This window comes from Procambarus clarkii, chromosome 14, assembly GCF_040958095.1.
Source record: "Procambarus clarkii isolate CNS0578487 chromosome 14, FALCON_Pclarkii_2.0, whole genome shotgun sequence".
Classification (NCBI taxonomy): domain Eukaryota; kingdom Metazoa; phylum Arthropoda; class Malacostraca; order Decapoda; family Cambaridae; genus Procambarus; species Procambarus clarkii.
Window position 1 is genome coordinate 47,147,172 of NC_091163.1, and position 27,028 is coordinate 47,174,199.

A 27,028-nucleotide genomic window follows, 5' to 3' on the forward strand; every position below is an offset into this window, starting at 1 on the left:
TGTGGACAGTGTCAGCACCATTATCACCTGTGGACAGTGTCAGCACCATTATCACCTGTGGACAGTGTCAGCACCATTATCACCTGTGGACAGTGTCAGCACCATTATCACCTGTGGACAGTGTCAGCACCATTATCACCTGTGGACAGTGTCAGCACCATTATCACCTGTGGACAGTGTCAGCACCATTATCACCTGTGGACAGTGTCAGCACCATTATCACCTGTGGACAGTGTCAGCACCATTATCACCTGTGGACAGTGTCAGCACCATTATCACCTGTGGACAGTGTCAGCACCATTATCACCTGTGGACAGTGTCAGCACCATTATCACCTGTGGACAGTGTCAGCACCATTATCACCTGTGGACAGTGTCAGCACCATTATCACCTGTGGACAGTGTCAGCACCATTATCAGTCACCACTCCCACAACCAGCACATCACACTACCCATAAGAGACTAACACATCAACTAGAGAAGCAAGCAGCAGTGACAGGGAAGGTACTCCAGTGGATAAAGGAGTACCTAGGCAACAGAAGACAGCGAGTCACTGTGAGGGCTGAGATGTCAAAGTGGTGAGATGTCACCTGTCGAGTCCCACAAGGATCACTTTTTGAACCTATCCTGTTTCTCATATATGTAAAGGATCTTCCAGAGGGATTAGACTCATTCCTCTTAATGTTTGCTGATGATGCGACAATTATGAGAAGGATTAAGACAGAGGAAGACTGCAAAATGCTCCAAGATGACCTGGACAAACTGGAAGTATGGTCCAACAAATGGCTACTAGAGTTTAGCTCAAGTAAATGTAAAGTAATGAAGCTAGGTGTAGGGAGCAGGAGGCCAGACTCACGGTAACAAATAGGAGATGAAATCCTCCAAGAAACGGACAGAGAGAAGGATCTGGGAGATGATGTTACACCGAACCTGTCTCCTGAAGCCCACATCAAAAGGTTATCATCAGTGGCATATGCAAGACTGTCGAATATCTGAACTGCCTTTATAAATTTGTGTAAGGAATCGTTTAAAACCTTGTATACCACATATGTCATACCAATCCTGGAGTATGCAGCTCCAGCATGGAGTCCATACCTAGTCAAGCACATGAAGTTTGAGAAGGTTCAAAGGTATACTGTACCACCAGACTAGTTCCAGTACTACGAAGTATGAGTTACAAGCAAAGGCTACATGAATTAAACCCCCATGTTGTTGGAAGACAGAAGAGTTGGGGGAGACATGATTACAACATACAAAATTCTAAGAGGAATTAATAACGACAGACAGCCTAACACGGGTGGTGTTCAAACAAGGGGACACAGGAGGAAACATTGTACCCAAATGAACCACAGAGACATTAGAAAGAATTTTTCATCATCAGAATAGTTGGTGTATGGAATACATTAGGAAGTGATGTGGTGGAGGCTGACTCCATCCACAGTTTATAATGTAGATATGACAGTGCCCAATAGGCTCAGGAACCTGTACATCAGTTGATTAAAAGCTGAGAGGTGGGAACAATGAGCCGGAGCTCAAGCCCTGGAAGTACAATTAGGTGAGTACACACACCACAACCTCTACTTCAACCACACTCACAACCACCACACTCACACAACCACCACACACACAACCACCACACACACAACCACCACACACACAACCACCACACACACAACCACCACACACTCACAACCACCACACACACAACCACCACACTCACACAACCACCACACTCACAACCACCACACACACACAACCACCACACTCACACAACCACCACATACACAACCACCACACTCACAACCACCACATACACAACCACCACACTCACAACCACCACACACACACACAACCACCACTCACACAACCACCACTCACACAACCACCACACTCACAACCACCACACACACAACCACCACACTCACAACCACCACACACACAACCACCACACTCACAACCACCACATACACAACCACCACACTCACAACCACCACACACACACACAACCACCACTCACACAACCACCACTCACACAACCACCACACTCACAACCACCACACACACAACCACCACACTCACAACCACCACACACACACAACCACCACACACACACAACCACCACACACACACAACCACCACACTCACAACCACCACACACACAACCACCACACACACAACCACCACACACACACAACCACCACACACACACAACCACCACACACACAACCACCACACACACACAACCACCACACACACACAACCACCACACTCACAACCACCACACACACAACCACCACACACACACAACCACCACACACACAACCACCACACACACACAACCACCACACACACACAACCACCACACACACAACCACCACACACACAACCACCACACTCACAACCACCACACACACACAACCACCACACACACAACCACCACACACACACAACCACCACACACACACAACCACCACACACAACCACCACACACACACCACCACACACACACAACCACCACACTCACAACCACCACACTCACAACCACCACACACACAACCACCACACACACAACCACCACACACAACCACCACACACAACCACCACACACACACAACCACCACACACACACAACCACCACACACACACAACCACCACACACACACAACCACCACACTCACAACCACCACACACACAACCACCACACACACAACCACCACCACACACAACCACCACACACACACAACCACCACACACTCACAACCACCACACACACAACCACCACACACAACCACCACACACACACAACCACCACACTCACAACCACCACACTCACAAGCACCACACACACAACCACCACACACACACAACCACCACACACACACAACCACCACACACACAACCACCACACACTCACAACCACCACACACAACCACCACACACACACAACCACCACACTCACCACACTTACAACCACCACACTTACAACCACCACACTCACAACCACCACACACACAACCACCACACACAACCACCACACACACACAACCACCACACTCACCACACTCACAACCACCACACTCACAACCACCACACTCATAACCACCACACACACAACCACCACACACACAACCACCACACACACACAACCACCACACACACACAACCACCACACACACACAACCACCGCACACACAACCACCACACACACACAACCACCACACTCACCACACTCACAACCACCACACACACAACCACCACACACACAACCACCACACACACACAACCACCACACACACACAACCACCACACACACACAACCACCACACTCACAACCACCACACACACAACCACCACACACACAACCACCACACACACACAACCACCACACACTCACAACCACCACACACACAACCACCACACACAACCACCACACACACACAACCACCACACTCACCACACTCACAACCACCACACTCACAACCACCACACACACAACCACCACACACACAACCACCACACACACACACAACCACCACACACACAACCACCACACACACAACCACCACACACACACAACCACCACACACTCACAACCACCACACACTCACAACCACCACACACACAACCACCACACACAACCACCACACACACACAACCACCACACTCACAACCACCACACACAACCACCACACACACACAACCACCACACTCACCACACTCACAACCACCACACTCACAACCACCACACACACAACCACAACACACACAACCACCACACACACACAACCACCACACACACAACCACCACACTCACAACCACCACACACACAACCACCACACACACAACCACCACACTCACAACCACCACACTCACAACCACCACACACACAACCACCACACACACAACCACCACACACACAACCACCACACTCACAACCACCACACTCACAACCACCACACACACAACCACCACACACACAACCACCACACACACAACCACCACACACACACAACCACCACACACACACAACCACCACACACACAACCACCACACACACACAACCACCACACACACAACCACCACACACACAACCATCACACACACAACCACCACACACACAACCATCACACACACAACCACCACACTCACAACCACCGCACTCACAACCACCACACTCACAACCACCACACACACAACCACCACACACACAACCACCACACACACACAACCACCACACACACAACCACCACACACTCACAACCACCACACACTCACAACCACCACACTCACAACCACCACACTCACAACCACCACACACACAACCACCACACTCACAACCACCACACACACAACCACCACACACACAACCACCACACACACAACCACCACACTCACAACCACCACACTCACAACCACCACACTCACAACCACCACACTCACAACCACCACACACACAACCACCACACACACAACCACCACACTCACTACCACCACACTCACAACCACCACACTCACAACCACCACACTCACAACCACCACACTCACAACCACCACACACACAACCACCACACACACAACCACCACACACACAACCACCACACACACACAACCACCACACACACAACCACCACACACACACAACCACCACACACACACAACCACCACACTCACAACCACCACACACACAACCACCACACACACAACCACCACACACACAACCACCACACACACAACCACCACACACACACAACCACCACACTCACAACCACCACACTCACAACCACCACACTCACAACCACCACACACACAACCACCACACACACACAACCACCACACACACACAACCACCACACACACACAACCACCACACACACACAACCACCACACACACACAACCACCGCACCACACACACAACCACCACACACACAACCACCACACACACACAACCACCACACACACACAACCACCACACACACAACCACCACACACACAACCACCACACACTCACAACCACCACACTCACAACCACCACACACACAACCACCACACTCACAACCACCACACTCACAACCACCACACACACAACCACCACACACACAACCACCACACTCACAACCACCACACTCACAACCACCACACTCACAACCACCACACACACAACCACCACACTCACAACCACCACACACACAACCACCACACACACAACCACCACACACACAACCACCACACACACAACCACCACACACACACAACCACCACACACACACAACCACCACACACACAACCACCACACACACACAACCACCACACACACACAACCACCACACTCACAACCACCACACTCACAACCACCACACTCACAACCACCACACACACAACCACCACACTCACAACCACCACACTCACAACCACCACACACACAACCACCACACTCACAACCACCACACACAACCACCACACTCACAACCACCACACTCACAACCACCACACACACAACCACCACACTCACAACCACCACACTCACAACCACCACACTCACAACCACCACACTCACAACATAATAATATTGATAATTAAGTTAATTTATATAAGATGTTTTTATGATGGTAAAGTCCAAAGACTAATGTATTTAATAATAATTCCCACCATAATAGGTGGTGAATTATAATAGTATGTGGTGATGATATCCCGTTTTCTTTAGACGGTAATTCCACTACAAGTTACGTTTTCTATGGGTTAACTTGTTTATACAACACAGCTATTATCTGTCTGTATGATATATTAAATGGTGTCGGATTTTCCGACACACACAACCACCACACTCACACAACCACCACACACACACAATCACCACACTCACAACCACCACACACACACAACCACCACACACACACAACCACCACACACACAACCACCACACTCACAACCACCACACTCACAACCACCACACACACAACCACCACTCACAACCACCACACACACAACCACCACACACACACAACCACCACACACACACAACCACCACACTCACAACCACCACACTCACAACCACTACACTCACAACCACCACACTCACAACCACCACACACACAACCACCACACACACAACCACCACACACTCACAACCACCACACACACACAACCACCACACACTCACAACCACCACACACACACAACCACCACACACAAAACCACCACACTCACAACCACCACACACACACAACCACCACACTCACAACCACCACACACACACAACCACCACACACTCACAACCACCACACTCACAACCACCACACACACAACCACCACACACTCACAACCACCACACTCACAACCACCGCACACACAACCACCACACACACACAACCACCACACACACACAACCACCACACACACACGACCACCACACACACGACCACCACACTCACGACCACCACACTCACAACCACCACACACACAACCACCACACTCACAACCACCACACTCACAACCACCACACTCACAACCACCACACTCACAACCACCACACTCACAACCACCACACACACAACCACCACACTCACAACCACCACACACACAACCACCACACTCACAACCACCACACTCACAACCACCACACACACAACCACCACACTCACAACCACCACACACACAACCACCACACTCACAACCACCACACTCACAACCACCACACTCACAACCACCACACACACAACCACCACACACACAACCACCACACACAAAACCACCACACACACAACCACCACACACACAACCACGTCACACACAACCACCACACACACACAACCACCACACTCACAACCACCACACACACAACCACCACACACACAACCACCACACACACACAATACCACCACACTCACAACCACCACACTCACAACCACCACACACACAACCACCACACACACAACCACCACACACACACAACCACCACACTCACAACCACCACACTCACAACCACCACACTCACAACCACCACACACTCACAACCACCACACTCACAACCACCACACTCACAACCACCACACACACAACCACCACACTCACAACCACCACACACACACAACCACCACACACTCACAACCACCACACACACACAACCACCACACACACAACCACCACACACACACACAACCACCACACTCACAACCACCACACTCACAACCACCACACTCACAACCACCACACACACAACCACCACACACACAACCACCACACTCACAACCACCACACTCACAACCACCACACTCACAACCACCACACTCACAACCACCACACTCACAACCACCACACACACAACCACCACACTCACAACCACCACACTCACAACCACCACACACACACAACCACCACACACACAACCACCACACACACAACCACCACACTCACAACCACCACACTCACAACCACCACACTCACAACCACCACACACTCACAACCACCACACTCACAACCACCACACTCACAACCACCACACACACAACCACCACACTCACAACCACCACACACACACAACCACCACACACTCACAACCACCACACACACACAACCACCACACACACACACAACCACCACACTCACAACCACCACACTCACAACCACCACACTCACAACCACCACACACACAACCACCACACACACAACCACCACACTCACAACCACCACACTCACAACCACCACACTCACAACCACCACACACACAACCACCACACTCACAACCACCACACTCACAACCACCACACACACACAACCACCACACACACAACCACCACACACACAACCACCACACACACACAACCACCACACTCACAACCACCACACTCACAACCACCACACACACAACCACCACACACACACAACCACCACACTCACAACCACCACACTCACAACCACCACACACACAACCACCACACTCACAACCACCACACACACACAACCACCACACTCACAACCACCACACACACAACCACCACACTCACAACCACCACACTCACAACCACCACACACAACCACCACACTCACAACCACCACACACACAACCACCACACACACACAAAACCACCACACACACACAACCACCACACTTACAACCACCACACTCACAACCACCACACTCACAACCACCACACACACAACCACCACACTCACAACCACCACACTCACAACCACCACACTCACAACCACCACACACACAACCACCACACTCACAACCACCACACTCACAACCACCACACACACAACCACCACACACACAACCATCACACACACAACCACCGCACTCACAACCACCGCACTCACAACCACCACACACAACCACCACACACACACAACCACCACACTCACACAACCACCACACACACAACCACCACACACACACAACCACCACACACAACCACCACACACACACAACCACCACACTCACACAACCACCACACACACAACCACCACACACACACAACCACCACACTCACAACCACCACACAACCACCACACTCACAACCACCACACACACAACCACCACACACACACAAAACCACCACACACACACAACCACCACACTTACACAACCACCACACACACAACCACCACACTCACAACCACCACACACACACAACCACCACACACTCACAACCACCACACACTCAATCCCCACACTCACAACCACCACACCCACAACCACCACACCCACAACCACCACACTCACAACCACCACACTCACAACCACCACACTCACAACCACCACACACACAACCACCACACACACAACCACCACACTCACAACCACCACACTCACAATCACCACACTCACAATCACCACACTCACACAACCACACACACACACACACACACACACACACAACCACCACACTCACAACCACCACACACACAACCACCACACACACACAACCACCACACACACACACAACCACCACACACACACAACCACCACACACACACAACCACCACACACACACAACCACCACACTCACAACCACCACAGACACAACCACCACACCCACAACCACCACACACACACACACACAACCACCACACACACACAACCACTACACACACACACACAACCACCACACACACACAACCACCACACACTCACAACCACCACACTCACAACCACCACACCCACAACCACCACACACACAAGCACCACACACACAACCACCACACTCACAACCACCACACTCACAACCACCACACTCACAACCACCACACACACACAACCACCACACACACACAACCACCACACACTCACAACCACCACACACACACAACCACCACACACACAACCACCACACACACACAACCACCCCACTCACAACCACCACACTCACAACCACCACACTCACAACCACCACACACACAACCACCACACACACAACCACCACACACTCACAACCACCACACACACACAACCACCACACACACAACCACCACACACAAAACCACCACACACACAACCACCACACACACACAACCACCACACACACACAACCACCACACTCACAACCACCACACACACAACCACCACACACACAACCACCACACACACACACAACCACCACACACAAAACCACCACACTCACAACCACCACACTCACAACCACCACACACACAACCACCACACACTCACAACCACCACACTCACAACCACCACACTCACAACCACCACACTCACAACCACCACACACACAACCACCACACTCACAACCACCACACACACACAACCACCACACACTCACAACCACCACACACACACAACCACCACACACACACAACCACCACACACACACACAACCACCACACTCACAACCACCACACTCACAACCACCACACACACAACCACCACACACACAACCACCACACACACAACCACCACACTCACAACCACCACACTCACAACCACCACACTCACAACCACCACACTCACAACCACCACACACACAACCACCACACACTCACAACCACCACACACACACAACCACCACACACACAACCACCACACACACACAACCACCACACACACACAACCACCACACACAAAACCACCACACACACAACCACCACACACACACAACCACCACACACACAACCACCACACACACAACCACCGCACTCACAACCACCACACACACAACCACCACACTCACAACCACCACACACACACAACCACCACACTCACAACCACCACACTCACAACCACCACACTCACAACCACCACACACAACCACCACACTCACAACCACCACACACAACCACCACACTCCCAACCACCACACACACAACCACCACACACACACAAAACCACCACACACACACAACCACCACACACACACAACCACCACACTCACAACCACCACACACACAACCACCACACTCACAACCACCACACTCACAACCACCACACTCACAACCACCACACACAACCACCACACTCACAACCACCACACACACAACCACCACACTCACAACCACCACACTCACAACCACCACACACAACCACCACACTCACAACCACCACACACAACCACCACACTCACAACCACCACACACACAACCACCACACTCACAACCACCACACTCACAACCACCACACACACAACCACTACACACACAACCATCACACACACAACCACCGCACTCACAACCACCACACAAAACCACCACACACACACAACCACCACACTTACAACCACCACACTCACAACCACCACACTCACAACCACCACACTCACAACCACCACACACACAACCACCACACTCACAACCACCACACTCACAACCACCACACACACAACCACTACACACACAACCATCACACACACAACCACCGCACTCACAACCACCGCACTCACAACCACCACACACACAACCACCACACACACAACCATCACACACACAACCACCACTCACAACCACCACACACAACCACCACACTCACAACCACCACACTCACAACCACCACACACACACAACCACCACATACACACAACCACCACACACACACACAACCGCCACACACACACAACCACCACACACACACAACCACCACACACACACAACCACCACACTCACAACCACCACACACAACCACCACACACACACAACCACCACACTCACACAACCACCACACACACAACCACCACACACACACAACCACCACACTCACAACCACCACACACACAACCACCACACACACACAAAACCACCACACACACACAACCACCACACTTACACAACCACCACACACACAACCACCACACTCACAACCACCACACACACACAACCACCACACACTCACAACCACCACACACTCACAACCACCACACCCACAACCACCACACCCACAACCACCACACTCACAACCACCACACTCGCAACCACCCACCACACACACAACCACCACACACACAACCACCACACTCACAACCACCACACTCACAACCACCACACTCACACAACCACCACACACACACACACACACACACACAACCACCACACTCACAACCACCACACACACAACCACCACACACACACAACCACCACACACACACAACCACCACACACACAACCACCACACACACACACAACCACCACACACACAACCACCACACACACACACAACACCCACACACACACGCAACCACCACACACACACAACCACCACACTCACAACCACCACACTCACAACCACCACACACACAACCACCACACACACACACACAACCACCACACACACACAACCACCACACACACACACACACAACCACCACACACACACCACACACTCACAACCACCACACTCACAACCACCACACTCACAACCACCACACTCACAACCACCACACTCACAACCACCACACTCACAACCACCACACTCACAACCACCACACACACACACAACCACCACACACACACACAACCACCACACTCACAACCACCACACTCACAACCACGACACACACACACAACCACCACACACACACACACAACCACCACACATACTACCAGCATAATAACAACAACCACAACACAACTACCACAACCAGCACATTAACAACCACCACAACACACCTACAACAACCAGCACATTAACAACCACCACAACACACCTACCACAACCAGCACAACACTCCTACCACAACCAGCACATTAACAACCACCACAACACACCTACCACAACCAGCACATTAACAACCACCACAACACTCCTACCACAACCAGCACATTAACAACCACCACAACACACCTACCACAACCAGCACATTAACAACCACCACAACACTCCTACCACAACCTGCACATTAACAACCACCACAACACACCTACCACAACCAGCACATTAACAACCACCACAACACTCCTACCACAACCTGCACATTAACAACCACCACAACACACCTACCACAACCAGCACATTAACAACCACCACAACACACCTACCACAACCAGCACATTAACAACCACCACAACACACCTACACAACCAGCACATTAACAACCATCACAACACACCTACCACAACCAGCACATTAACAACCACCACAACACACCTACTACAACCAACCCCCTGACAGGGGGGATTGGTGCTGGACCTGTAGCTCCAGCCCCCCTCTACTGGCAGGGGGTTGGTGCTGGTCCTGTAGCTCCAGCCCCCCTCTACTGGCAGGGGGTTGGTGCTGGACCTGTAGCTCCAGCCCCCCCCCCCCCCCCCCTCTACTGGCAGGGGGTTGGTGCTGGACCTGTAGCTCCAGCCCCCCCTCTACTGGCAGGGGGTTGGTGCTGGACCTGTAGCTCCAGCCCCCCTCTACTGGCAGGGGGTTGGTGTTGGTCCTGTAGCTCCAGCCCCCCTCTACTGGCAGGGGGTTGGTGCTGGTCCTGTAGCTCCAGCCCCCCTCTACTGGCAGGTGGTTGGGGCTGGACCTGTAGCTCCAGCCCCCCTCTACTGGCATGGGGTTGGGGCTGGACCTGTAGCTCCAGTCCCCCTCTACTGGCAGGTGGCTGGGGCTGGACCTGTAGCTCCAGCCCCCCCCTACTGGCAGGGGGTTGGGGCTGGACCTGCAGCTCCAGCCCCCCTCTACTGGCAGGGGGTTGGTGCTGGTCCTGTAGCTCCAGCCCCCCTCTACTGGCAGGGGGTTGGGGCTGGACCTGTAGCTCCAGCCCCCCCTCTACTGGCAGGTGGTTGGGGCTGGACCTGTAGCTCCAGCCCCCCTCTACTGGCAGGGGGTTGGGGCTGGACCTGCAGCTCCAGCCCCCCTCTACTGGCAGGGGGTTGGTGCTGGTCCTGTAGCTCCAGCCCCCCTCTACTGGCAGGGGGTTGGGGCTGGACCTGTAGCTCCAGCCCCCCCTCTACTGGCAGGTGGTTGGGGCTGGACCTGTAGCTCCAGCCCCCCTCTACTGGCAGGGGGTTGGTGCTGGTCCTGTAGCTCCAGCCCCCCTCTACTGGCAGGGGGTTGGTGCTGGTCCTGTAGCTCCAGCCCCCCTCTACTGGCAGGGGTTTGGTGCTGGACCTGTAGCTCCAGCCCCCCTCTACTGGCAGGGGGTTGGTGCTGGACCTGTAGCTCCAGCCCCCCTCTACTGGCAGGGGGTTGGGGCTGGACCTGTAGCTCCAGCCCCCCTCTACTGGCAGGTGGTTGGGGCTGGACCTGTAGCTCCAGCCCCCCTCTACTGGCAGGGGGTTGGGGCTGGACCTGTAGCTCCAGCCCCCCTCTACTGGCAGGTGGTTGGGGCTGGACCTGTAGCTCCAGCCCCCCTCTACTGGCAGGGGGTTGGTGCTGGTCCTGTAGCTCCAGCCCCCCTCTACTGGCAGGGGGTTGGTGCTGGTCCTGTAGTTCCAGCCTCCCTCTACTGGCAGGGGGTTGGTGCTGGACCTGTAGCTCCAGCCCCCCTCTACTGGCAGGGGGGTTGGTGCTGGACATATAGCTCCAGCCCCCCTCTACTGGCAGGGGGTTGGTGCTGGACCTGTAGCTCCAGCCCCCCCTCTACTGGCAGGGGGTTGGTGCTGGACCTGTAGCTCCAGCCTCCCTCTACTGGCAGGGGGTTGGTGCTGGACCTGTAGCTCCAGCCCCCCCTCTACTGGCAGGGGGTTGGTGCTGGTCCTGTAGCTCCAGCCCCCCTCTACTGGCAGGGGGTTGGTGCTGGTCCTGTAGCTCCAGCCCCCCTCTACTGGCAGGGGGTTGGTGCTGGTCCGGTAGCTCCAGCCCCCCTCTACTGGCAGGGGGTTGGTGCTGGACCTGTAGCTCCAGCCCCCCTCTACTGGCAGGGGGTTGGTGCTGGACCTGTAGCTCCAGCCTCCCTCTACTGGCAGGGGGTTGGTGCTGGACCTGTAGCTCCAGCCCCCCTCTACTGGCAAGGGGTTGGTGCTGGACCTGTAGCTCCAGCCCCCCTCTACTGGCAGGGGGTTGGTGCTGGTCCTGTAGCTCCAGCCCCCCTCTACTGGCAGGGGGTTGGTGCTGGACCTGTAGCTCCAGCCCCCCTCTACTGGCAGGGGGTTGGTGCTGGTCCTGTAGCTCCAGCCTCCCTCTACTGGCAGGGGGTTGGTGCTGGACCTGTAGCTCCAGCCCCCCTCTACTGGCAGGGGGTTGGTGCTGGACTTGTAGCTCCAGCCCCCCTCTACTGGCAGGGGGTTGGTGCTGGACCTGTAGCTCCAGCCCCCTCTACTGGCAGAGGGTTGGTGCTGGACCTGAAGTTCCAGCCCCTCTCTACTGGCAGGGGGTTGGTGCTGGACCTGTAGCTGAAATAGTTCACATGTTTCCTTTCATCTGATGCCTCTGTTCACCTACCAGTAAATATTTATCCAGGAGTTAGGCTGGACTGCAGATTGCATGTTGAGGAAAGTCAGTAGTTGACTTAGGGAAACCTCAATAAACCTAAGAACAGTCTTCCTGTCTTCAAAATGGAACTTAATATATTTTGATATGACCAATGAGAGAAAATAAAAAAACTTACTGTTATTTCCTTCTGGGAGATTTCTCCAGTGATTTCCTGAACTTTAGTCATGATGCTGGAGTCCGAGTCTCCCAGGTGTACGGGGTCAGCTGTGGCACCTGTCTCTGTGGTCGTCATCTCCAGGGCCTCCCTGATGGTCTCCTGCACCTGTCATTACCAACACTAACATTAATGGTGGAGGCTGGACTATAATGAAGCATCAGGCTCTGAGTAAAGTAACTGGACTATAATGAAGCATCAGGCTCTGAGTAAAGTAACTGGACTATAATGAAGCATCAGGCTCTGAGTAAAGTAACTGGACTATAATGAAACATCTGGCTCTGAGTAAAGTAACTGGACTATAATGAAGCATCTGGCTCTGAGTAAAATAACTGGACTATAATGAAGCATCAGGCTCTGAGTAAAGTAACTGGACTATAATGAAGCATCTGGCTCTGAGTAAAGTAACTGGACTAGAATGAAGCATCAGGCTCTGAGTAAAGTTACTGGACTATAATGAAGCATCTGGCTCTGAGTAAAGTAACTGGACTATAATGAAGCATCTGGCTCTGAGTAAAGTTACTGGACTATAATGAAGCATCTGGCTCTGAGTAAAGTTACTGGACTATAATGAAGCATCTGGCTCTGAGTAAAGTAACTGGACTATAATGAAGCATCTGGCTCTGAGTAAAGTTACTGGACTATAATGAAGCATCTGGCTCTGAGTAAAGTTACTGGACTATAATGAAGCATCTGGCTCTGAGTAGAGTAACTGGACTATAATGAACCATCTGGCTCTGAGTAAAGTAACTGGACTATAATGAAGCATCTGGCTCTGAGTAAAGTAACTGGACTATAATGAAGCATCTGGCTCTGAGTAAAGTAACTGGACAATAATGAAGCATCAGGCTCTGAGTAAAGTAACTGGACTATAATGAAGCATCAGGCTCTGAGTAAAGTAACTGGACTATAATGAAGCATCAGGCTCTGAGTAAAGTAACTGGACTATAATGAAGCATCTGGCTCTGAGTAAAGTAACTGGACTATAATGAAGCATCTGGCTCTGAGTAAAGTAACTGGACTATAATGAAGCATCAGGCTCTGAGTAAAGTAACTGGACTATAATGAAGCATCTGGCTCTGAGTTAAGAGATAATAGACATGCTGACATACACAAATGGGTCAACATGTGAAGGACTCAAGTATAACATGCTGCCTTGAGACTTGGGTTATAATATTAGTTATGAGTCAAGTCATTAGTTCTAACTGATGAAGCATTGTCTATATTCTGGACCCAAAGTCTTTATTTAGTTGTAGTAAACACTGACCTGAAGGTGTGTGTGTGTGTACTCGCCTAATTGTGCTTGCAGGGGTTGAGCTTTGGCTCTTTGGTCCCGCCTCTCAACTATCAATCAGCAGGTGTATAAGTTCCTGAGCCTATTGGGTTCTATCATATCTACACTTGAAACTGTGTATGGAGTCAGCCTCCACCACATCACTTCCTAATGCATTCCATTTGACTCTGACACTAAAAAAGTTCTTTCTAATATCTCTGTGGCTCATTTGGGCACTCAGTTTCCACCTGTGTCCCCTAGTGCGTGTTCCCCTTGTGCTAAATAGACTGTCTTTATCTACCCTATCAATTCCCTTTAGAATCTTGAATGTGGTGATCATGTCCCCCCTAACTCTTCTGTCTTCCAGCGAAGTGAGGTTTAATTCCCGTAGTCTCTCCTCGTAGCTCATACCTCTCAGCTCGGGTACTAGTCTGGTGGCAAACCTTTGAGCCTTTTCCAGTTTGGTCTTATCCTTGACTAGATATGGACTCCATGCTGGGGCTGCATACTCTAGGATTGGCCTGACATATGTGGTATACAAAGTTCTGAATGCCGTTCGTATGTTGGCCAGCCTGGCATATGCCGCTGATGTTATCCGCTTGATATGTGCTGCAGGAGACAGGTCTGGCGTGATATCAACCCCCAAGTCTTTTTCCTTCTCTGACTCCTGAAGAATTTCCTCTCACAGATGATACCTTGTATCTGGCCTCCTGCTCCCTACACCTATCTTCATTACATTACATTTGGTTGGGTTAAACTCTAACAAACATTTGTTCGACCATTCCTTCAGCTTGTCTAGGTCTTCTTGAAGCCTCAAACAATCCTCTTCTGTTTTAATCCTTCTCATAATTTTAGCATCGTCCGCAAACATTGAGAGAAATGAATCGATACCCTCTGGGAGATCATTTACATATATCAGAAACAAGATAGGACCGAGTACAGAGCCCTGTGGGACTCCACTGGTAACTTCACGCCAATCGGAGGTCTCACCCCTCACCGTAACTCTCTGCTTCCTATTGCTTAGATACTCCCTTATCCACTGGAGCACCTTACCAGCTACACCTGCCTGTCTCTCCAGCTTATATACCAGCCTCTTATGCGGTACTGTGTCAAAGGCTTTCCGACAATCCAAGAAAATGCAGTCCGCCCAGCCCTCTCTTTCTTGCTTAATCTTTGTCACCTGATCGTAGAATTCTATCAAGCCTGTAAGGCAAGATTTACCCTCCCTGAACCTATGTTGGCGATTTGTCACGAAGTCCCTTCTCTCCAGATGTGTTACCAGGTTTTTTCTCACGATCTTCTCCATCACCTTGCATGGTATACAAGTCAAGGACACTGGCCTGTAGTTCAGTGCCTCTTGCCTGTCGCCCTTTTTGTATATTGGGACCACATTCGCCGTCTTCCATATTTCTAGTAGGTCTCCCATCTCCAGTGACTTACTATACACTATGGAGAGTGGCAAGCAAAGTGCCTCTGCACACTCTTTCAATACCCATGGTGAGATCCCATCTGGACCAACAGCCTTTCTAACATCCAGATCCAGCAGGTGTCTCTTGACCTCCTCTCTCGTAATTTCGAACTCTTCCAAGGCCGCCTGGTTTACCTCCCTTTCTCCTAGCACAGTGACCTCACCTTGTTCTATTGTGAAGACCTCCTGGAACCTCTTGTTGAGTTCTTCACACACCTCTCTGTCATTCTCTGTATACCTGTCCTCGCCTGTTCGAAGTTTCAATACCTGTTCTTTCACTGTTGTTTTCCTTCTGATGTGACTGTGGAGTAGCTTTGGTTCGGTCTTGGCTTTGTTTGCTATATCATTTTCAAAACTTTTCTCTGCTTCTCTTCTCACCCTGACGTACTCATTCCTGGTTCTCTGGTATCTCTCTCTGCTTTCTGGTGTTCTGTTATTCCGGAAGTTCCTCCACGCCCTTTTGTTCAGTTTCTTCGCTACCATACATGCCCTATTATACCATGGATTCTTCTGTTGCTTCTCGGATTTTTCCCTTTGGGCCGGGATGAACCTGTTTACTGCCTCCTGACACTTTTGGGTAACATAGTCCATCATACCCTTACAGACTTATCTCTGAGGTCTGTGTCCCAAGGTATTTCACTTAGGAAACTTCTCATCTGTTCATAATTCCCCTTTCGGTATGCCAGCCTTTTGATTCCTAGTTCTTTTTTGGGGGAGATAAGTCCTAGCTCTACCAGGTACTCAAAGTTCAATACACTGTGGTCACTCATTCCCAAGGGCGCTTCCATCTTAACTTCCCTTATATCCCACTCATTTAGGGTAAATATCAAATCAAGCATTGCTGGTTCATCTTCTCCTCTCATTCTTGTTGGTTCTTTGATGTGCTGGCTTACAAAGTTTCTTGTTGCCACGTCCAGCAGCTTAGCTCTCCATGTTTCTGGTCCTCCATGCGGGTCTCTGTTCTTCCCTATCTATCTTCCCATGGTTGAAGTCTCCCATAATTAGTAGTCCAGATCCATTCCTGCTAGCAACAGAAGCTGCTCTTTCTATTATGTTAATGGTGGCCATGTTGTTTCTATCATATTCCTGTCTAGGTCTTCTGTCATTTGGTGGTGGATTATATATGACTACGACTATAATTTTTTTCCCTCCATTTGTTACAGTACCTGCTATGTAGTCACTGAAACCTTCACAGCCCTGAATATCCATCTCCTCAAAATCCCAGCCTTTTCTTACCAGCAGAGCTACACCACCCCCACCTCTTCCTTCCCTCTCTTTCCTCATAACATAATAGTCCTGTGGGAACACTGCATCTGTTATTGTTTTCGTGACCTTTGTTTCTGTGAGGGCTATTATGTCTGGGTTTTCCTCTAGTACCCGTTCTCCAAGCTCATTTGCTTTATTTGTAATTCCATCTATGTTAGTGTACATCGCTTTGAGACTCACTTTCTTCTGTCCCTTCTCAAATCGCCTCCTTGGTGAGTGTTCTGCTGGTGGGGGAGGCTGTTCCATGGGTGTGAGGACCTGTGAGGTGGATAACAGGGTCTCAGAGGATACTGGGATGAGGGGCGGGGGATCCAGTGAAGGGGGAGGGACAGGGAGGGTATGGGGTGAAAAAGGAGGGAGGACAGGAAGGAACAGGGGGGAGGGAGGACTCGGGAGGAGGGGAGGGGTAGAAGGGTGGGAATTGGGTGCGGGGGGGGAGGAAGATTTTGCTGAACATTTGAGTGGGGGCAGGGAGGGTTTGGGGTAGGGGGGTTTTCTATGCAGAGGAGGGAGGCGGGGTTGTCCTCCCTTCTGGTGTTACTGGGTAGCTGGTTGTGGGTTCCCCCCTCGCCTCTGGGGGGTGTTGTGTTGGGAGCTGTGACTTCCTGGTTTTCCCCTCTCGCCCTGCGCCTCTTCCTTGCTTCTGCCGCCACGGCTCTCTCCTCCCTTGTCATGTCTCTCTGGAGGAATACATTTTTTAATTTTCCCATGTTTTTCAGGGAGCTCTTCCTTGATAGGATCTTCTCCTATGTGCTCTCGTTTGCAAACACTATCTTTATCATTCGGTCTCGGTCTTTGTTGTACCAGCCTAGCCTGAAAACCTTCTCAATGCTATGCTCAGCCCCTTCCATGTCTAGTGCCTTTAGTACTTCATGTGAAACAACGCGCGAGACAGGTTGCAAAACTGTACAGAAGTTACATCTATACCGAAAGCAAGCTGCAGCGGCTCCGCCAACGACCCACGATACGAGGCGACAGTATTCGGCATAAGAGGACGGTCCTGGAACAACCACAAGAGAAAGAACACCACCACCCAAACTGAAAGGAAAGTACAGAGACGAAGAGTCAAAAAGAACCGGAAGGATCGCCGGGAAACTTCATACTGCCGCCGAGAAGAAGCCCGCAGGTGGGAAACCATTAATGAAGCCACTTGATCACCATACAGATGGTGATAAACCGGAGTCAAAAACACCAAATGCGAAGACTTGAGGAGAGGAGTGAACCAGTCTCGTAACGGACCAGGCCGATCTATTGAAAGAGGCGGAGCCACGGAAAACCTCCGGATTCGGACACCGGGCAAGCAGCGCCTGAAACTACGGCTGGGCCAGCCACCACAGGGCCAAGAGGACTACTTGCCCCTGTTAAGTCTCTAAGCAAGCCAGAACCTGGAGCAACAGCTGAACCGGGACAAAGAGGTACAGGAACCACCACACCTTCCACCAGTCCTGGTGGAAGGTGTCAATCCCGATGGCCTCATGGTTGGGGAAGGGCGCCACATATAACGGAAGATGCCTCGACCACACCGATGCGATGAGGTTCACCTGAACGGGCACCGGAACTTCTGGCAAAGCCAACTGAATGAGTCAGCATCGACCGTCCATTCCGTGGACAGGGGAACGAACGAACCGGGATAGGCCGTTCACCTGGACATTGGACCCCCCCCCCCCCCGGGAAGTGAACCCCCAGGAGAGCCAGACTCCGAGAACTCAGCAGACGAGTCACCTGAAGCGACCAACCCCAAAGAGCCAAGGACTGCATCGAACCCCCTCAATTCAGGCAATGAACCACCAGGGAGCAGTCCGAATGGAGCCGGATCGTCGATCTGCGGGCGACCTGAACCCTCCGAAGCTCGAACCCCACCGCAGCGAACACCCACACCGTGCTGTGGGCCCAACGGAAGTACGGACCCCACTGCCCCCGGCTGCCCTGGTGAGCACTGGTCACAAAGCCCCAGGCGAGAAATGACGCTTCCATGAACACATCGAGCGATGGCTTGGATAGGCGCCAAGGCAATGAACCCGGAAAAAACCCTTAGAGGAAGCTGACAATGCAGCAGCTGACGTAAGGCCCCCCCGGGGGTCGAACCCAGCGATCGCATAAGAGGCGAAAGGAACGTCCCCAAAGGAACCAGAACAGCCGACAAAGCCAAACCCGACCGGTGAGTAGACCATCATCGCAAAGTTCAGACTCCCACACAAACCCTCGAGCAACCTCCGAGTGACCAGGGAACCCCCCAGAAACAAACACACACGGGACTGCAGCTGAAGGAGAGACTCCAGAGGGAGAGACAAGGAAGTGGTCTGAGAATCCCATACAAGACCCAGCCAGGTCTGAACCTGGGAGGGAACCAGATGGGACTTCTGCCAGTTCACCAGGAACCCGAACCCGGCTAGCTGGAAAAGTACTAAACCCCTGGCGAGCAGACACACGGACCAACTGGGAGCCCAAACCAGCCAGTCATCAAGGTAGGCCAACACCTGAACACCTAACAGACGCATACAGGTCACCACGACCCGGGTAAAGCGTGTGAACATGCGAGACCCCAGGTTCAACCCGAACGAGAGACAACGAAAGCAGTAACTCCGACGCCCCACAACAAAACCAAGCCAGTCCCTGAACCCAGGATGAATCGGGACATGCCAATACGCGTCCTTGAGGTCCAAGGACACCATCGAAGCACCCGGCTCCACCAGCAGCCGGACCTGGGGCAGAGTGGTCATCCAAAAGGAGGGGCAGGAAACCCAGGGGTTCAGACATGACAAGTCCAGAATGAACCGCAGGTCCACACAGTCCCATTTCGGAACCAGAAACGGCAGGAAACCCACCTGAGAGACGTCGTCATTTCGACCTCGCCCAAGCTCACTCACTCCAAGACGACCTGACAAAGCGCAGGAGAAGAGGCCTGCCCTGCCAGCCCCTAACCCCCCCCCCCCTAAGGAGGAGGAGCCACCCAACAGCACCACAGGCCTCGAGAAAAAATGCAAAATGGCCGATGCCCCTTATGAGAATCAGACCTGCGCACAGAGCGATCACCGCAAAAAGATCACCAGGTTGCACCTGGCTGCACCAGGTGCAGCCGGGACCGAAGGTGGCATCGCTCCAAAACTGGCACCTGTGGCCTACTCGAGCAGAACCACGAGCCCTGGCACGACCCCTCTGGGAAGAACCCACCCGGGAACCCCAGAGAACCAACAAGTCAGACATTGGGCAGCAGCTGGAAGAAGCTGCCCGCATATATTGCTTGACCGCAGAGGCCGCAAACATCAAAAGACAAAAGGGCAAAGACAGTTTAAGAGCCAAGGCCCAAGCGGATTCCAAGGAGGAAGCGAAAACCACCTGTCAACACAAGAGACGTGCAGCGCAAACCACCTGTCGACACGAGAGACGTGCAGCAAAAAACCACGACAGTGCATCCCGCAGGATCGTCGCAAACAACTTCAAAAGTGCACACGACGCACGACCAGCCGAGACCAAAGCACCAGACCCAAGGAACGGCCCCAAGCACCTCCACCACATCCTCAAGCCAATCCGAAGACAGCTCCAGGAGGGAAAAGAAACGCAGGACTGAAGTCAACAGGCCATGTGTGCGCAAGTCCTCAGCCACAAGCGCAGCCAACAGGCCACGTGTGTGCAAGTCCTCAGCCACAAGCGCAGCCAACAGGCCACGTGTGCACAAGTCCTCAGCCACAAGTGCAGCCAACAGGCCACGTGTGCACAAGTCCTCAGCCACAAGCGCAGCCAACAGGCCACGTGTGCACAAGTCCTCAGCCACAAGCGCAGCCAACAGGCCACGTGTGCACAAGTCCTCAGCCACAAGCGCAGCCAACAGGCCACGTGTGCACAAGTCCTCAGCCACAAGCGCAGCCAACAGGCCATGTGTGCACAAGTCCTCAGCCACAAGCGCAGCCAACAGGCCACGTGTGCACAAGTCCTCAGCCACAAGTGCAGCCAACAGGCCACGTGTGCACAAGTCCTCAGCCACAAGCGGAGCCAACAGGCCACGTGTGCACAAGTCCTCAGCCACAAGCGCAGCCAACAGGCCACGTGTGTGCAAGTCCTCAGCCACAAGCGCAGCCAACAGACAGGGAAGGAACCTGCACGTGAAGCTGAACCGTGCCAACATCCAGCAGACGGGCCGGAGCAAAAAGGCACTCATTAAGGTGCTCAAAGTCGTCCCCCCAGGTAAACCTGGACCACAGTCAACGCCTCGCGCCACTCAAGCGTGTGGGTACGACAGAAGGCTTCCCAAGCATCCAGCGAGAACAAAGGGCAGTCCATAAGCCAGGACGAACCCTGAACCTCATAACAAACCCGGTACAGAGACGAAGCCCCAAACCTGAAAGAAGATAGATCCATTATGGAGGCATACTCCGGGTCGTGCAGGAGGTAAGCCGCAATGGCCGCCCGCACCTCAGCAGGCGAGACGCGGGAAGCTGAAAACCTCTGGAAGGACGGAACTGAAGGACCTGCAAGGACACGGAACCGAACCCGGGGAGGTGCCGAACCTAAATCCAACTCGTACGCAGAGGGGGGAAAGGAAAACCCCACTCCTTGTAACAGTAAGCCTCACTTGTAGAGTGTTCCGACCCTCCAAGGGTCCAACGGGGCCCAAGGCCCCCAAGCCAGCTCCTCCCCAACCCCGGGAGCCTCCACGTCAGGCCTCGGGAGCGAGTCGTCCTCCAAAGCCCCGGTCTCAAAAGAAAAAGCCGGGGCGGCCAGAATGGCAGAAAGAAAATGGGCCCAATGGTCAGACCCTGGAGCTATGGCTGGAGGAACAGACTTGAATGCCTCCATCTCCACCCCGAAAGGGGCAACCCCTGAAACCGCCCTAGTCTCAGAAACCTCTGAACCCTGCCCTGACCCCGAAGCCCTCAGACACTTATGAGCCGGAAGCAGGGGGTGGGTGGGTGAGGAACTGAATGAATTACAGCAGGGAAAGAACAAGGGGGGGCAGACTGAACCAAGGTCGAAGTGACCAACACCCCAAAGTCTGGGTCCCTATAAGCAAAACGGGGCAGCCTCAGGGCATCTGGGGAAGCAACCAACCGAACACGTTGCAACAACCTAAACCTATCCTGCAACGTGCGAGCCGCCTGCACCCCGAACAATGTCATCTGTAGATTGGGTGAATTGAGTCACAAACAAGTAACAAATCTCGAAGGACTCCGAGTCGAACGTGTCACCGACCCAACAGGCAGCATGACGGAGGCAAAAACAATAAGCGTCGCCCTGAGACAAGGGGGACAGAGCAACCCTCAAACTCGCACATAGCGAGAGGAGACTCAGGGGTCACATCCATCAGACCCGAGTGCCCCCGCGGAGTTTCCCAGGGCCACTAGACTGGGTCTGCTAAAAGGTCTGCTACAAAAGAACAAGCGGCTCGGGGCGCTAGCAGGATCGGCGGACCCAGTGGTGGTGGCAGCGGCTCTCCTACCCACGTTCCAAGCGAGAATGCGTCGATGGGTAGACCCGACCACGGCCGCTGGAACGCCTTCCAGCAGGACGACCGAGTGCGCTAGGAGATGGAAGGCAAAACTGTACAGCATGGTCGATGGCGCTGGCCTCGCTTCCTCTTGTGAGGTCCCATCCTGTCACAAGTGGGTTGCGTCCGGCACCCGTCTGCTAAGCGGAGGAGATTTAGCTCACGCCATCCAAATCAGAGCAAACGCTGTAGCCACGCCGTCTAGGGCAGCCAGGGGTAGACCCGAGGCTTCTGGTCTCTGTGATGCTTGTCAGAAACCAGGAACCCTGGGCCACATATCCCAGGCTTGCCACAAGACACACGGGGCTCGGGTGAAACGTCACGACGACATCACCCGGTTCATAGCTGGCCGCCTGCGGCAAAGAGGCTTTGAGGTGGAGCGCGAAGTCCGTATACCAGATGGAGGGACCTTCTGTAAGCCTGACATTATAGCTTGCAAAGGTGACAAGGCCTTCATATTAGACACCCAGGTCTCAGCTGATAACTTCCCACTCTCCCGTCCACATCAGAGCAAGTGCGACAAGTACGGCACCCCCGAGATCCTGCAGAAGGTCCGGGAGTATACCGGAAAGCATACAGCATCCGCCTCCTCAATAACCCTTAATTGGAGGGGTGGATGGTGCAAGGAGAGTGCGCATGGTCTACAAGGTATGGGTCTCACCAAGAGCGACCTTGAAATTTGCTCCGTGAAGGCCCTGACCTGGACATATTCAATATACAGAATATGGTCCAAGGCCACGTCAAGGGGCAGGCCCCCCTAGCCCCGGGATCACTGTACACAGGGTGCATAAGGGTCAATATAGTCACGCTTAGGTGAACCGCAGCCACGATAGCTGGTAGCCAACTATCTAAGCAGTTTTGTCATCTGGAGTACCACTTCTCCTAATGGCGTCTCACAAGAGGGTGGATGACTTGGCCGGAGCCCACGAGTAGGTAAGGCGGCAACCGGAGGGACCCCATGCGCATACATGATAACCCTCCCGCTCCGGGGCCTTGTTAGGAGCATCCACTGTGTCTAGTTTTCCATGTATGCCGACGTCAAATCATCATCCCTGCCGATTGGGCAGCCTGCTGCTTTGGCCTTCAGCGTTTGTTCTTTTTAAATGTTATACTGTGCACCCCAACCTATGTGTGCTGTGTCCCATATAGAAACAACCAACTACAAAAGAATTTTCCATTAATGTTTGTTTATTTTCAGGTTATTATTATGTATTACTGTATTAGTATCATCTTAACTCTTGTGGGTGTGATGAGATCTGCCATATATGTTTATTTTAGTTTGTGTTTGTTAGGGTATTAGGTATGCTTAGGGGTGCCGTCTCGCCATGCCCTGTGGCTGGGGGGATCGGTGCCCTGAAGCTACATAAAAACCCTATACCCCCCCGAAGTGGCAAGGGGAGTTAGGGGACAAAAAAATAATCCCAGGCAGTGTACTGCTAACCAGCGCCTAAGCGACCAAACAACACTGCTAAAGCTGAACCCCCGGGACGTGTCCACTCACGAGGGCAAAGCAGGGGGTACCACCAAACAAAAGCAACCCTAGTAAAACGGGAAAGTAATACCGAGGCAGAACCCCCCCCCCCCCACCAATCAAAAAAAAAAAAATCCTCGCAAGATGGCAACGTACCAAAAGGGAACAGAGCCGGCTGTTGTTATAGGTGAAAACTAGCTGCGCAGAACCCCGCACCCCTACAAGTGCAAATTCTACCACTTACCCCAAGGTAAACAAGGGCGGGAACCCCCCCCCCCCAAACACTCGGGGCGATCAGTCGCTGAGCAGCAAAAGACCAACAGAGGTAGACCCAAGGTGACTTGTGGATGATAACCCCAAGCTCCAAGGGCGGTACTTACAGGGCACTTAGGGAAGGGAACCCTAAGCGCATGCAGCACGAGTACCTTGGAATAATACTCCCCGTTCCCACGCACCTTAAGAGCAGCACTGAACCAAAGCATAGCACAACACAAGAGTCAGGAGCTGGAGCCACACGACTGCGATGCATCACACCAGCCGAAGAACTGTGGTGTAGATCGTTGGCACGAGGGTCTTGGGCTTCCCCTTCCCCCTCCCGGGGAGGGGGGGGGGGAGCTGCACAGACATGAGGAGCAGCTTGTGTGCCGTCAGGCTCGTTTGCTAGTTTTCATTTGGGGAGTTCTGTCCACTCGTTTGTCTATTTTTGCCATTTTAACCAGAACAGGGGTTTGTTTTGGGGTGCTTACCTTTCTGGGTGCCTGTCCCGGTTGATGGCAGATATAGAATGCTCCAAAACCACATGTGCATTTCTATAGGCCATTGCTCTTCGTGCCTCTCTGAGGGGGCCAGGTTCTGGCTCGTGGTCACGGTAGGCCTAGAACTCCACCCACATCAACTGATGCCAAAGTTAAGGATATTCATGTCAGCCTGGATAGCTCCGGGGCCATAGGGGCTCCCTAAGAAAAAATTAGTTAGTAGTTAGTAACAGTTGAGTGATTGACAGTTGAGAGGCGGACCGAAAGACCAGAGCTCAACCCCCGCAAG

The 27,028-nt window shown here is 52.5% G+C and overlaps 1 protein-coding gene across 2 annotated transcripts in view; it reads right to left on the minus strand.

Annotated features, from left to right (window-relative positions):
- The window catches only part of LOC138364632 (tripartite motif-containing protein 59-like), a 99,074-nt gene that overhangs the window by 11,387 nt on the left and 60,659 nt on the right, over window positions 1-27,028 (minus strand). Inside the window, exon 3 of one of the 2 annotated variants that reach the window (XM_069324589.1) lies at window positions 14,986-15,132. In XM_069324589.1, the coding sequence (XP_069180690.1) occupies window positions 14,986-15,132 (147 nt within the window). Of the gene's footprint in view, window positions 1-14,985; window positions 15,133-26,777; window positions 26,941-27,028 lie in introns of those variants that run through there. The other variant, XM_069324590.1, reaches the window with a different exon arrangement.